This window comes from Bactrocera latifrons, unplaced genomic scaffold (genome assembly GCF_001853355.1).
Source record: "Bactrocera latifrons isolate USDA-ARS-PBARC rearing strain unplaced genomic scaffold, ASM185335v1 scaffold_175, whole genome shotgun sequence".
In the NCBI taxonomy this organism is placed as follows: Eukaryota; Metazoa; Arthropoda; class Insecta; order Diptera; family Tephritidae; genus Bactrocera; species Bactrocera latifrons.
The window spans coordinates 134,312-150,341 of NW_017535241.1; the positions used below are offsets into that span (position 1 = coordinate 134,312).

At 39.1% G+C, this 16,030-nt stretch overlaps 1 protein-coding gene across 1 annotated transcript in view; it reads right to left on the bottom strand.

The window, feature by feature from the left end:
• The window catches only part of LOC108967074 (potassium voltage-gated channel protein Shaw), a 66,461-nt gene extending 51,654 nt beyond the window's left edge, over positions 1-14,807 (bottom strand). The window contains exon 1 of the mRNA XM_018930317.1: positions 14,764-14,807. Coding sequence (XP_018785862.1) covers positions 14,764-14,807 — 44 coding nt within the window. The remainder of the gene's footprint in view (positions 1-14,763) is intronic.
• Between the last annotated feature and the right edge of the window lie 1,223 nt (positions 14,808-16,030).

A 16,030-nucleotide genomic window follows, 5' to 3' on the forward strand; every position in this document is an offset into this window, starting at 1 on the left:
TGTTTCGGAAAGCTGAGTCCATGGTAGGCAGTTCATACTAAAAGTTTTCAGATATGAATTTTATGAATTGAATCCGACTGAGCATACATAAAAGTACACTTTTACCTTCTACCGGCATATATACTAAAAAATGTATACCATCATGGTTCACTGGTTATATTTCCAGTATTATTGCGTTACAAATACTTACGCATCTTACATCAGCTCCACTGAAGATGTCTGTGAACGCCTGCAATTTGCTAGAAAGGACACAGCAACCTCACAGCCAGCTATTTCATTATATTGCCTCGCTTTTTGTTTATTATTTCATATTTTCACCCCCTCACCTACATCAATGCAATACACTGTCATGCATTCATTGAAGTTTTTCGAAACACTGGCGCCTCCTGCTGTTGCGCGAACCCTCCGCCACTTCCACGCCTTCCAAACAATTTCGCATCAAAAGCGAACGGAAATGAATGAACGTAATGAATACACGGAAATTGAAGGCGCGCACTCAGTAGCAGCGCAGTTTATTAAAAGGCCAAAAATTTAATGAAGCGTAAAGCCGTTGGAGACACTGAGCGCAGCGAACCCAGTCAGCCAGCCCTCCAGCCAACAAAGGCGCGTGGACAATGTAAGACCGATATCAGCGTTTAAGCAGGCCTTTGGCTGGGTGCACAAGTAAAATGGCGGCAGGGACCGGCATTTGACAGGTGGGTGTGTCTGCTAAACTGGGAGTAAAATAATTAAATAGTGAGGGAGAGAAATGCGGTTTGTTATTAAATAACTTGACATTTGCTTTCCTCAATTTATTTCAAATATAATGGTTTTTATATTAATAAAGTACTAGAATTCATCTCGAAAAGTTCCAAGCAAATCTGACGAAAATTGAACTCAAGGGATGGACCATCTGAGACATTGCCGCGGCCAACATTTGAAATAGAGATAGATAGAAAATTTGCCAATGATAATAGAAATTTCCCATAAAATTTTAAGATTTGTTTTTTAACTGTGAACCAATCGACCCCTTGTCTCATAGGGCACGCCAAAAGTGACTTTTTAGTTATGTCACAGCATCTCAACAATGGATTATACTCTGCTCAACAGAAGCCACTTCGGTGAGCGACGTGTGGCATTTTTGGGAATGCGATTTATCCATCAAAGTAAACATGGATCAAACTCGAGCCAATAGACTCGAATTACCGATTCTACTAACTGATTATGTCGGCCGAATATTGAAAATCAGTCCTATCGTCCGATACCTCACCTCTCCCCAGTAGAGAAGATATTTTAGGCCTTGCTACCCGACCTTCACGCATCACCTGAGTCTGGCAAACCACTAGCATGGCTTACGAAAAACACTTTTCGACATAAACGCCCTTATAGTTCTTGGGCTCAAAGAAACACCACCCTGTGTGAGAAGAATTCTCGTAACGTTGGACTTGTTAAAAGCTTTTGAAACAGTCGACTACACAACTTGAAGACATCAAAAATCTAGGCTCCCACCAGTTCTGAAGAGGTGGACTATGAATTACCAGAGCGGCCGAAAAATAAACGGCCTTTCTCGCTTCCTCGCTACACGGAATCTAACACTCTCCTCACTAAATCCACAGCGACTATATTCATTAACTGGTCGAAGGTGTATAGTACAGACTCGACTTTAATAATGTAGTCGATGGCATTGAAATTCCAACTATTAAAAATCTTAAGATATAAGGTGTGATATTCGACATTCTTGCTCCTTCACTCCTCACCTTCGTATTGCCAAAGTAGAAAGTCGCAATAAAGTCCACTAGTTGCTAACCGGCAGCACATGGGATAAAGACAAAGAAACGTTGTTGGCAACATACAAGGCAATCGGTCGGCAGGTCCCTAACTACGGCGCACCAATATGGTCGCCTGGAAGACAGTTAAACGCAGTCGAGAAAGCTACAGACATGTCAGAACAATGCACTTCGGACTACAAGAGGTCTTCCTCAACTACGTCGATGACATAAAACAATTTGCCGACCAGACTTTGGACGAAACCAGTTTCTGATATGCAATAACCGACATTTACAGTGGAGCCATAAACACCTTCACCGATTCCCTCACAGTGAAGGGCGTACTTGGAGTCAAATCACCATTCATTACAGACGAAGAGCTCGTGTTAAACTCCTACATATGCAGAATCGATCCCGACATATCAAATGTATGTCCAGCGTGTAGCGAGTCCCCGCATGATACAACCACCTTTGTATACCCAGCTAACCCTACACATCTGACATCTCTCTACTAATGGTCCGACTCCGTCGAAACAGCACGATTCTGGGCCTACAGTTTCATAACTTCGATGACAACATATCTGAACCTTAGCATCCTAACGTGGTCCAGATAACCGTTATACCTACAAACCGAATATTGAACCACTATGCGCAAAACGAACCGTTATTTTTGTAATAAACTTGTAGAATTTGCTAAAGTTCCAAGAAGGTCCGACGTTTTCGTGCTCAATGGTTATGTGAATAAGTAAAATTTTCGTATTTGGGACGAAGACCAATCTGGTGAGAGCTGTCATATCATCCAGAAAAGAACATTGAAATACAATATTTAAGCAACAATTTCTCTCTCTTAAAGTACCTTTAAACAGCCATCTCATTGGCAGTGATACCACATTTACACAGATTTCTATTTTAATTTTTCTTTTTTTCGTACCAACCAACTATTCATTAGCCACTTTAGCTCAGCCATAAAGCCGGCGATATTTCCAAGAATAACAATGCGCGGAAATTTAGTGGCGGTAGACAAAAGCCAAATAATGCCGGGGTGACACAGCTGTAAAAATCAGACAAACGAATTGCAAAGTGCCACGAACGCCACCAACAGACGACGGACCAAAATTGAAAGAAAATCTGAGAGCGCTTGCAAAAAATCGAAACCAATACAAAACAGTGTGGAACGCGGCAGATACCCAGAAATCAAAAAGAAATGAAGTCGATTTTTAGTTATTTGAAAAAAAAAAAAAAGGAAGTACTATGTTGTCTGAATGCCTGAAATCGTTAGAAATCGTAAAGCCAATGAGCTTGCAAGAAAAGGCACCTTTATCCAAATTCCATTGGTATGAGCAGGGATTCTGCAGTCATCGTTCTTCCTATGAGCCTCATGCGAGCTCAGAAGTGCTGAGCAGCAACCAACTTTTCTGGGGTTTCAAAGATTTTACATCACCGCAGTGATTGGGGTTCTAACTATACACCGTTCCATTGACATACACGCGGTAAAAACCATTGCAATTTACTTGAGTACCTGCCGAAGTCGGCCTAACTTTACGGTGCTTTTTTAAACCCCATAGATCAATACAATGCATTGATTAGCGCCCCAAATAATGAATGCTTTTTGCATGTATTTTTTGGTTCCAATTGGTCGGTCGGAAAGGACACCTTTTCCACCTTGGTCGGGCCCGAGGTCGATCAAAAACAACTGCCGTGATATGGGTGCAGAACCCGGCTTTGTCAAAGTTACATTGAGGAAAATTAGGTGGACACAGCTAGACCAGCTTTCGCCAGACTATAGTGGAAACATCTCGGTTGTTATACTTTCTACGCACCACGCGAATAGGCTTGAATTGATATTAGACGCCTCAATAAATTCGTGGTAGGCTCTAGACGTTTCGAGCTATCTAAGTGGGATTATATAAGAATGTAAAAAAAAAAAACAGTCCTTAAAATTTCAGTATACTTTATCAGGATGTTACATAAAGGGATATGTTTAGGATGTTCGAATTTCGTTGCTGCTTGAAGAAATCAAATGGCATTCAGCTCAGAACAGTTTCATTTAAAACAAAGAAAATGAAATAGAGTGGTAAAGGATGGGAAGTTAGGGTATACAACGGGCGGATCAAGTGTACAAGAACTTAGGTCCTTAAAGTGTTTGGAAATTTAGAAAGGTTAGGAAGATACTGTCTATATCAAATGGACCAAGTGAGAGAGAAGTCGTTAAAGGCTTACGAATCAACTTTTAACGATTTCGGTAGATAGGTTTTGAGTCGATAATACAAAAATAGACTAGTATTTTCTCTAAAATTCTATTACATTTACGAATTCCCTACTTTTGCACCATGTCATATATCATTTCCGAACTGGGTTACACACCAACTGCCATTGCAGTTGGCATAAAAATCAAATCCAAAGCTGCCTTTGTGCGCCTTTCAATGAAACAAAAAAATCACTTATGGCATTTCGCGCACTTCCTCGCTCTGCGAGCGGATGAACTTGTCTAAATTGCGCTATCGAGCGCGTAAAGAACTCAGACGCACACAGACATACAAGCTACCATATAATATATACTTATAGCACCAAAGGCGGGCGTGATACGTCTGCCCAGCGCTAGTTTGAGAAGACGTGCCGCTTAAGTACTAGACAAACAAAGAATATGCCACACCCAGGCACATACACACCAACGTTTTAATGATAATAATCACAGACTAAATTACGCTGAATCAGCGAATATGTAATGATACGAGCCACAATATGGCATATAAAACACACGCACACCCTCATATACACCGATACAATCGGGGGTATTGTCGCCATCATAAAAAAATTGTAATGTTGCATGAAATGAGGCAAACGAGCAGTTGGTGACTTTATGGCTATGGGAATATCATGAAAGAATAACCAAGTGGTTGTAAAAAAATCATTTTTTATTGTTGCAAGGACAGTCAATTAAATTGTTGCTGCGATTTCTCTAGCAATTGCACAAAGCAACGGAGAACAAAAATCAAAAAGTCTGGCTAATGCGAGGCAGCGGGATGTGGTGCTGTTTGCACTGACTGCTGTAATTTTATTTTAAGGATATCTTTAATCGTATACTAAATCCATTGCCTTTAATATGTTTGGACTTAATAGGCAGCTGGGTGTAATAAGGCACTCTGTTATTTGCATAATAAAACAGCGTGATCAAAATACTATCAAATTTGTGGTACTAAACATTTTAAGTGATACAAATATATACATTTATTATATGTATATATATAAATATATATAAGCAATATATAAAAAATTTCGCCGGGTTTATTATGCCTCCATTTCCGAAGCGAATAAATAACACATCGTTTTCTAGATATATTCATATGTAAATACTTGCCGAAAACCAAGTGTTATGTCAATGAATAGAACTTTGATATTTGAAAGCCCAATGAGTTTAGTTTATCAGTAATGAATAGAAAAAATTTAAATAAAATTTCAATTATTTTTCTTACTCTGGGAAATCGGGGTTTTAGATCCCTCTGTTGCGATCACTGGGAGTATATAGATTTCATAGACAACTATGTAGACCCATACGTTTTAGTGAAGTTGTTATATAGAATTGATTATTCGCAAATTAAAACCGATCATAATGTTCCATCGATTCCAGATGAGTTTTTTTAATTCGGTTCACATATAATCCCATAGTATATTCACTCAATAAGTAAGTAACCGAACATGATAAAAAGTGTGAATTTCGAATTGGAATGCTAGTTCCATATAAGTTTTGTAAACTCTGTTGCGCTCCATTTTCACCATAATAGTTTACTAAAATTAAAGTTACTGCGGAAACAGTTTTCTAACTCTCTTCATGAGTGCTCAAGTAGATCTCATATCTCACGAACCACAGATTTTGATACATTTTTCAGCTGGGCAATTAAACGAGTTCAAAACTTTGGCGCACATGAGTTACATTGTCGTTATTTGTCGAAGTCGCAGGTCACCCAGCACGGTCTTCATCAGCGACCGCTTCCCGGCCACCAAAACACACCACTTCTTGTTTAAACAACATCTGGGTAAGCCCGCTTAATCATATCACACATTTACCGAGTTTCACACAGAATTTTATCGCGTAACTCTGCTTTAATGAACGCCCTTTTGGTTCTCTAGGAACCTAGGACACCAAGTGTTTACTAACTGTCTCTCTATAAGCCAAATGCTTTTGCAGATGAAAAATTTAACTCAATGGAAGAAGTTATTATCGACTCCTATATTTTTGCCAATAGGGACGAAACCACCTTCAGTAATTCTGAAACAATATCGCACAAAACGATGAGGAATTTTACTCAGTTAGACCATTCTAACTATGCGAAAAAAAAAACAATTTAAAAAATAAGGAATTTCTTTTTTCCTTACATTATACCTTCATCATATCGACCTCTGTGTTTGTTCGACACAATGGGTAAAGTGTATCAGAATATAATACGAAACCGCTTGAAGCTAGGGATCCAGGAAGCCGGTGATGATCAGAGACATAATATTGCTTTATAAAAAAGAGATCCACTATTGACGCAATACGAGAAGACGTCGATATTGCGAAATGTACAGTAAGTGGCGAAAGATGAAAAGGTGGCACAAAATAGTACCGAGCGCTGATAAAATAAATGGTCTACGCCAATGCTTTTCTTTAGTGAGTCTGGAACTGATGGTGTACAAAACACCAGTTTTAATCATAAACACCAAGAAGATGAATGAACGAATAGAGCTTCACCATAGCGGAGTATGAGATTACTTCACAGCTGCAGCTGAAGTATCTAAGAATAATATTGGACCCCAAAATAAAATTGAATTAACACATGGTGTATACTGCCAAGGAGATGAACTCGAGCAATGATATCAGCTTTCAGTGCCTAAGCCAGTGTCGGCAAAGAAAGTGGATAGGAAAAAGAGCATAAAAATGTGTCAGCAGCGGTGGCATCTCTCATTCACAAAGTTTTACGGTCGATAACTTAACTAAGAAATGGAAATATGTTAGCGAAGCGTCAGCATTCATAACGACAAAGCTGAAACTTTTTCAACAAAGTAGGCGTTCGTGAGTACGCACAATATAGGAGATTTAAATATCTGGTCCTTCCCGTGAAATAATACTTAACCGGTGGGGTCGTGGGAGACTCTTGAGTTGAGAGTAGGTTAGGTTAAACGGATTAAAGTTCCCAACTCCGGCTTATACTCATAGATCGATTAGATTAAATGAATGGTGCTACAAGAATGTAGCTAAATATATAAATATAGTCGCTAATCCAAGATAAATCACCAAACTCATGTGAACCTCTTCAAGAAATCGAATCCTAACACTTCCAAGGAAAGAGTTGTATATGATGAGATGAAACATAAAAATTGTTATTGCGAGCTTATAGCCAGGAGATCACGGGAATTTCGTTTTTATGTAGAAATATTGATAAGAAATGCCCAAATAGGCTCAATAAATTCCTTACTACTTTCCTTCTGCCAAAACCACAAAACTGTGAGGTTTCCAAGGGCATCCAATAATTAATTTTGCTTAGGCTTCTACCTAAGACCTTTAATCGGAGTAGAATCTAAGATCACATAGTGGAAACCTAATCAAGATATTAGAGAATAATTGCTTATTTTCCCATAAAACTATGAATAACGAATTATTTGCAGTAGACGACCTCATAATTCCGAACCCCTCTCCACAAACAAGACTTAACCAAATGACCGACGCTCAGAAACTTTAATTAAACCAAGTGATGACATTTTTTAATCAATTCAGAAAATAAACATTCCCACCAGAAGGAAATTACACACATTTACCGTTATACAAAAGAAGAGGAAAACAAGAGCAAATAAAGTTACAGCAACAAAAAACCATTATTAAAAGCAAAGCAAAGCAAAAGCGAAAGCAACTATTGGTCATTTCGCTTGTCGTATGTAAACAAAGTAAATAAAATACAACTGTAAATTTAAAAACCAAAAACAACAATAAAATCAAAATAAATAAAATAGTTATGAAATGTTGCGAACACAAACGATAATAGTAGCGTTGAAGCCGCTTGTACACATACAATTTTGAGCAGGTGTGAGCTCAGGCAGTGAGTGATGCCGACACACCGTTGGGAAGCGCATTCAAAGGAACCCCAGACAAGCAGACAACAAGGGCAGTGCGGGATGCTGCAGAACACGCTCGAAGTCAGTGAAACGTGTAAGCTGATAACGGTGAAAAAAAAAATAAAATAAAATGCATAGGTACCGTTGAAAAGGTGAGCAACGGTAAAACTACATATGTGTGGCGTATGTGTCTACACGGCAGGAGTGTGTGGGTATATAGTGAAGGTGGAGTGAGTTGTGTGTTCTCGGTAAAAATTCCCACTAAATGGTAAAAAATACCAGCGTAAATGTTTAAAAAACATGAATGTGTAATGAAACACAAAATGGTAAAATAAAAGCACAAAGAAATATTGTAATATTTGAAAGGAAAACATGAAAACAGTGTAAAAAGCGATGCGGTTTTGCGGTTCTGTGCACTGAGCTAGCGCTATGTACCCATATGATCGCTTGTGCATTTGCTGTTTTTTACATAGCGACCGGATGTAAATGTATGGTTGGTGTGTCCAGTAGGAAAAATTTAGAGTGGAAAAGATGTGTGGGAAGACGGAATTATGTGCAGAAGTTCAAGCATGTGAGGAAAGTTCTATGAGCGCCATTCACTTGGGAGTCGCCAGAAACGATGCTTTTACATAAGGGTCAAGCAGCATACGACTTCCGATATCAGACCAAGTATCCAGAGGGTAACCAAAAGACAACCGATTGAGGGAGAGCTAAAGTGAGAAAAGTAGAAAACAGCCTCGGAGGAGAGACCCATCCACTCCAACGCAGAATAACTCTTGCCGTCAGGTGCTACTTTGTATTTACTAGGTAATTGAGTAGTAAAGTCCTCTCTCGACGAATAAAGACCAAATTCTAGAAGTCACTCATCAGCTCCGTCCTGCTATATGGTGCAGAAGCATGAACGATGGCAACATTTGATGAGTCAAGTACGAGCTTTCGAGCAAAAGGTTTTGCGAAAAATTTATGGTCCTTTGTGCATTGGCCACGGCGAATATCGCATTCGAAGGAACGATGAGCTATATGAAATATACAACGACATTAACATAGTTCAGCGAATTAAGAGACATCGGCTACGATGGCTTGGTCATGTAGTCCGAATGGACGAAAACGTTCCAACTCTGAAAGAATTCGATTCAGTAGCCACTGGGAGAAGCAGAAGAAGAGGAATACCGGAGCGGCGGAGAAGAACCCGTCTACACCTGGTATCTTGAATTCGCGGGAAAACTGTATCTGAAACCCAAAATGGCTTCCCTAAAATATGTCCTCAACATGCAGTAAGACTACTTCTTGACTAGTTATCATCTACGCGAACTGTGTTAGGTAAAACCATGTTCCGAAGGCCTGGAGGCTGGATAAGGTGGCGTTTATACAGAGGGCCAGACAGAGCTCTCACGTCGGTGCCAGAGATTTCAGACATGTGGGTATTATCCTCGTTTCTGTTGAAAACGTTCTAGAGCTGGTGAGACTTGGATATGTATGTACGTAAATTAGGAGCAGAATATCGAGGGGTTAACTGTTAAGGGTCCAGCATGTCTACTGCCAAAAGCACGTCGGTCGACAGAGCTATGCACGATGTAGTGTCATGGCTACATGGAGTTCTCATAGATAAAGAATTTGCTGCAAGGCATCTTTCTCGACATCGATCAATGTGCGGACAGATGGGGTGGTTAAAGTGCTCTAAAATTTTGAGATGGAAACAAGACTCAAAGTTCTCCGTTAGCGAAGTGAGATAGTGCAAAGACATCTTGAGAGGTCAACAAGAATACACCGCGGGGTAAGATACCGTTCTTTGGATCTTGGTGGTTAACGACCTATTTAAAGGAGATAGGAAAATCATCGGTTCCCTAGTACTGCAGTAGGGATGGTAACTCTTACTAAAGATGGCATTTTGACCGAGAAGAAGTCGCTGAAGAAGAAGCGCAGTCTCTCTCATATATACATCGAACCTTCTGTAAGAAGAACTCCGACTAGCTTAGCTTTAGGCTACTGGATTACGGTAGTGTCTTGCAGGCAAAAGTGAATTATATTAAGGGAGCAGTAGACTTCCTGCTCTGAAATGCAGTTTCTTTCAGCTCACAACCTGTGCTCTCAAAGTTAGTCAGCGAATCTTTAATATCTCTAGATATAGCATCAAGCTACTTCAATATCCAACTCGTTTGGGTACCTGTACATAGCGCAATAGCTGGAAACTACGTAGCTTGCTAGAGGCTCATCCTTAACTCGCTCATATCACATGGACTAAGAGGCTCGCGTGAGCTTAGCAGACGTTGGTTGACAACCAGCTTCAGGTGACTTATTTTGGTCTGGAGTAGAACATAGGATATCCACTCAGCTACTTCCTCTTAGCAAAGTTTATCTTGGAGTTTTTACTGAACATTGTTTAATAGACATCCATAATGTAAGGCTAAAAATCCAGATCTGGAAGAAGGTGGGATGGAAATATCCAAGCACTTTCCTTACAATGTCCAGCTTTTGCAATTTGAAGCTGAATCATCTCGGCAGGCTGGCCTCGCTTCTTCTACGAATCAGAGCTTTAACGAAACCGACATTACCAACCCAAAAACACTTTATAGATTTATGAGAGTTTTATTGATCAGTTTTACAGAAGTTCTAGATACTATAATGGATCAGCTATTAGCTATCCAAAAGAGTTTTATATTACGAGCGACCTTTTAACGTAATCTAGCCTAATCTTTCCTGCTAACTATTACTTTAACAATTTTGAATTTATCAGTCTCTGTAAATTTTCCTACCAGGCTATTACCTACAAACCGTTATGTTTCGTATTGATTGATAGCTCTATGAATGCCTGCCACAAAAAATCATCACCATCAATGCTGGTTGGTGGTGAATTAAGCGCCAACAATTGTGTGTTTAAAAGCATTTTGCGTCACTTTGCTGATGCCACATCAATACAGTCAATTGCTTTGCAACCAACAAAGAACAATGGTTGTTGTTCAATACATAAATAGTTTGCCGCTACATATAGAGGCTTACAAATGAATGTGCAAAGATGTGCAGTAATGATGTGAGAGAAAGGCATGTACTCATAACAAAATTGTAGACTGGTTTCACAGCAGATTGAGTAAGGACGCCGAGCTTTAAAAAGTGTAAAATTATTATTTGTTTTTTCGTGCAAAACTTTTAACTCATAAATACAGGGAAATAATAAATATTGTGGAACGCATTTTCATTTACTGTCACTCTATGAAAAATTATCAATTAATAGGATGAGAGGGAAAGTGATAGTTAGAGGTACAGCGAGAGGGAGAGGGAGGGGATAGACCAGATAATCAAACTTTTGCTTTTGCCGTGGAGGTAATTAAGAAAGAGAGCTCGAAATTACCCTCGATCGCAAGCAGCCACACTTTAGCCACCTCTTGGGTTCTTCTTTGACTATAATTGCTCTTTTAAGGAAATAAGAATATAAAATAAAGGAACGAAAACATATATACTTATGTATCGCTAAAAGAGAAGATAGCTTAGATTCTATGTTAGGTACGATTCTTTAAGATAAAAACTTTAAACGTCCACTGCCATCTACCGGGAACTCTCCATCAACTGTGGGCCCATGTAGTGTCTTTCAAGTGAAGGTGGCTGGTATGAAGATAGAAAAAATGTAATGATCCAAAGTCCACCTTCCTTCAGCAAGGTGCGCCTTCGCTCCAATAGCGGCAATATTGACTTTGAGCTCGTCGACTCTAGTCAAGTACAGCATGACCTGATTAGCAATACATCAAACTTATTCTGTATTAAGCTTTTTTGGATGTCCAGTCTCAGCGGAATCGTCAGAAACTGCATTACTCCATTATTGGAAGTCATCTTATTATTTAACGCTGAACCTACGAAGCTCGGCAACGCTGGTCAACGCTGGTCAACAACCACTTGTGTGGCTGTGAGTTCCTTTTGGTTCAGATTGAACCGTAAGAACAGCATTGAACTACTTGCCTTCAGCAAAGTCAATCTCACCGCAATTGTAGCGGTTCTAACTTAACTTTGATCAATAAGGCCACACGCAGTGTTCCTAAACATTTTGTTGAACGCTTCTTCTTAAAGATGTATGAAGGAAGGCGAGGCGGAATCAGCTATTCTCGTTCTTCTCAATTACTTAGTTTTTTTCGAAGCTAGTCAAGTGACTGGGAGTGACATTAACTGTCTTACACATTTGTGGTAAGCTGAAACCGCTTCGTCAATCTATAAGGATTTGGTGATCCATTTAAGAATTGTTTGAATATCTAGGAGAAGCAACGTGCTCAGCGAGCCAACTCTGCAACTCTTCAACCTAAGTTAACCTCACCTAACTTTTGAACGTGCAAATCCTCATTTTTCTGTATGTAACTTATGCTTCAAATGTACGTATTGGTAGATGGAGCCATGTATAGAAGTTAATAAAAATGAGAAAAGTTCTCAAAGCGCCATTCACTTGCCGACAAAAGACTTAGAGACAAAAAACATCCGTTTCAAGGCCAGCTAAAGTGACAAGGCGAAACAAAATTAGGGTTTGATAAATCGTTATATATGTTAAATAGATCCAATTTAGCATAAATCAGTTTTAGGCCCCAAAAAAACTTGAGAACTGAAAATCACTTGATAATAACTGTTTTTGAGTTCTGATGATCACTTCTTTTGACAGTATCCTAAAATATACAGTCTCATTGGAGACCCAAGAACAATAAACATTTAACATTTCCGAATTTTGGGGAAGATGATACTTCTTTCTAGTAGATGATTTTTAGAGAAATTTGCACTAATCTGCTTTGAAAAGTCGACAGTAAAATTTGGATTATAGAAAACTATGAACTTTGCAGTTGAACTTTAGACAGTATTTTTGTGGGCACCAGTACTGTCAACTGTGGGAAGTTCCGTCTCTCGTTTGAGAAACAATTTTACAGTTAGGTACTCTTTTTCAGTGAAGAGGAGCAATAAATTTAAAATGAATGCGAAAAGTCAATTTCCTTGCTATCTAATTTGGAAACCGAATAATTTTATATATAGTTATGGTCAGTCATCAAAAAGTTGACTCATGCGAGTTGTCCACAACCAACTCTGTGTAAAATAGCATCGACAAAATCAAGGAGATAGTGATTGAAAATCATCGTATTGGTATCAGATAGATCACAAGAGATGTCATCATAACTTATGAACTCATAAACGGCACAGATCCGAAGGCTGGCGGCTACATCCAGTAGAAGGAAGCAGGCGTTGGTTGATACTAACGCCCATCCTACAGGTTGTGGCAGGCCCAACTTCAGTCAGCGAGGTGAGTGATTATTATTTTTTACAAAATTTTCTAGTGGTAGCTAATCGACCCCACTTCCAGAAATGTTCTAGACATAACACTAAGATTGGTGGAAAACTGGCTGGTAGCAAGCACACCGTCATTCTCTGACCATTTACTTCTCCTAGGATAGCAAAAATCCCAGGAATACAAACTGGCATCTCTACAGGCAGATACTATTCGGCAAGAGGCTTACACTTTGCGTGTATAACTCGCATAAAGAGCTTGGCGTGACTGTATTTACGAATGCTCTAAATACAGTTTNTCGGCAAGAGGCTTACACTTTGCGTGTATAACTCGCATAAAGAGCTTGGCGTGACTGTATTTACGAATGCTCTAAATACAGTTTTTCACTATGCATGCCCTACGTTGCGACTCAAGCACAAAACGAGGCCCCCTTCGTATAACAATAAGCTTGGGTTTTGCAGACGCAAAGTACGGTAATGCTTCAACTGAGCCAAGCTAACAGAAAGCAAGTCACTACAAGAAGTTGGTGCGCAGGAAGAAACGAGAATTCTGGAAAAACTTTTGTAGTGCATTTGAAAAGACCCCCGAGGTGGCGAAACCTAGAAAGCCACGTTCCGAAATTTCCCCGCCTCACCCGATCTAATTCGCAAAAGTAGCGGAGAACACCGCTTTAAGGAGAATAAAATAATAATGTTCATTCGACACATACAAATATCTCTGTATGGACAGAATCAATCTAGGAATGCTACAGAATGCGCTCTGTCCATCTGTGACATAGCTAAAAGTGATTTTTAGGGAATGCATGAAGTTCAGCTATGTGCCACACTCGTGGAGAAAGGCTAGAGTAGTTTTCATACCGACGACAGGTAGGAATAACCCAATCTTCAGGCAATTTCAGAATCAACATCTACGTTGACAGCCAAGCGGTAAACGAGGCATATCGACCAGAAGTGTCTTGGGAAGCAAGGCGGCAGTGGAAGGTGTTGATAGAAGCAAGCAAGTTCACTTCACGGTCTCGACAAAAGCACCGCGCAAGATGAGGCTGACAGAACGAGAAGACTGCAGAAAATGTCTAGAGGAGAACTCCCGAGAAGCAATGGAGCATCTCTTGCGCACTTGTCCCGCTTTGGCAAGACTATGAATCATGTTTGGAATAATCCATAGAAAATTTAGACCACACGTGGGCATTATTCTCTCTGTAAAAAGAGACCTTTGGATGCTCTAAACTACCTTAACATGAATAAAATTGCTTAAATTAACTCACGTTTTTCCAAAAAATTACAGATCCAGTAATAAATCATTCATAATTTCGCCTACGTACGAAAAAGTCAAAGTGACTTCAAGGTAAGTTGAAAGAAACTAAAAACTAAACTCTCATTAAGTCTAAATGAATAAGGCGATTGTAGTGTTAATTAAAAATATATTAATGAGGTAAACAAAGGCACGCAGAGCAAAGGCATCACTTTTGTAGCGCATTTCTGAAGGTATTACTTGCGAGAGCGCCACTTAAAACGCCCACCCATACGCAGCTAAGCGCTGCTATAACGCAGACACACACACACACAAACACAGTGCCAACAACGTCCGCGCACTATTTTCCTAGCGGAGTATAATAAAGGAAGTAGCTGAAAATAAAGGCGACAACAAAAGCTGGCAAATAGTAACTATTTCCGCGACGCCACTCACCTTATGCCACCCACATTGAGTATAATCCGATTTTCGCCATCCATTTTGTATAGCGTAATCTGGCAGCAGCAGCATTCGCTCGCACGCTACGTGCTCCGCCGCCGCTCAAGCAGCCGCAGCTAACTTATGCATTCCTTGAAATTACACGCGCTTTTTTATTACGTATACGCCAAGGTGGTCAGTGGGTTTTAGTGTAAATGTAAGCCTAAAAAGCCTTTTGAGATTTTTTTCACTTTTTTATACGTTTTTTTTTTTAAGTATGTAATTTACCGTTAACACTTTCTTTGTCACAAAATATTTTTTTTTCTACTTTTTATTGCACTCAAACACTTTCCAAAGCTCTTCCTTTTAACTTTCACTTTATGTTGGCAACGCAATTCCCCTTACTTTTCTACTTTACGCTTTGCTAGTGCCAGGTTTTCATTAGTTGCGGCATGAGCGCAGTTTCTTTTTTTCGACTTCCGGTGAACTTGTTATATTATTACTTAATACTTTTTTTATATTTTTGTCTTTTTGTTTATTATTTTCAAATTTCAGAATTTTCTCCAAGAATACACTATACTACATATATTTACTTTTTAATTACACATTTTGCTTCCTAATTTTTAAAAATTGCAGCTTGTTTTACTTTTGTTTTGCATACTTGAGCTTTGGTTGCATATTTTAATAATTTTTTGTGGGCCTTAGTATTTTCATTTATTAGGAAAAAAAATATTGATTTATATACGTCGTCTTCTTTGTTTAGGCTTTCCGCAAACTTCTTCATAATTTTTTATGCAACTAGCATTTTTGGTACAATTTTAATTTATTTTCATTTTGTTTGTTTTAGTGTTGGCTTTACTTTAGTTAAAAACAAAAAAAATTATTCTGGTCTTTTGGTTACCTTTTTTGCTTCGAGTTTCTGAAAACATTTAAAAGACATTATTTTCTTTTCGAGCATTACTTTAAAATTTGTAAAAATATTTAAATTTGGTAGTTTATTTTGCTTACCAATAATTACGGAATACCGATAGTAGTACTAAAGGTAATGGAGAAAAAATGTCCGCACTTCTTGCTATCCATGTAATGTAAGGTATAGAAGAGACAGCAACTAACTCTGATAAGCAAGACGAAAGGAGAGCCTAGAGCACCTTCAGCATACTGACCTCTATGTGTGCTAGGTATAGCAGTAAAAAGAAGGGTGGAGTAGGCACGTCGAAAGAACGTGCCAGACGGCTGCTATCTCGCTCGTTCTGCACACGATTTCACTGTCATCTTAACACTAATA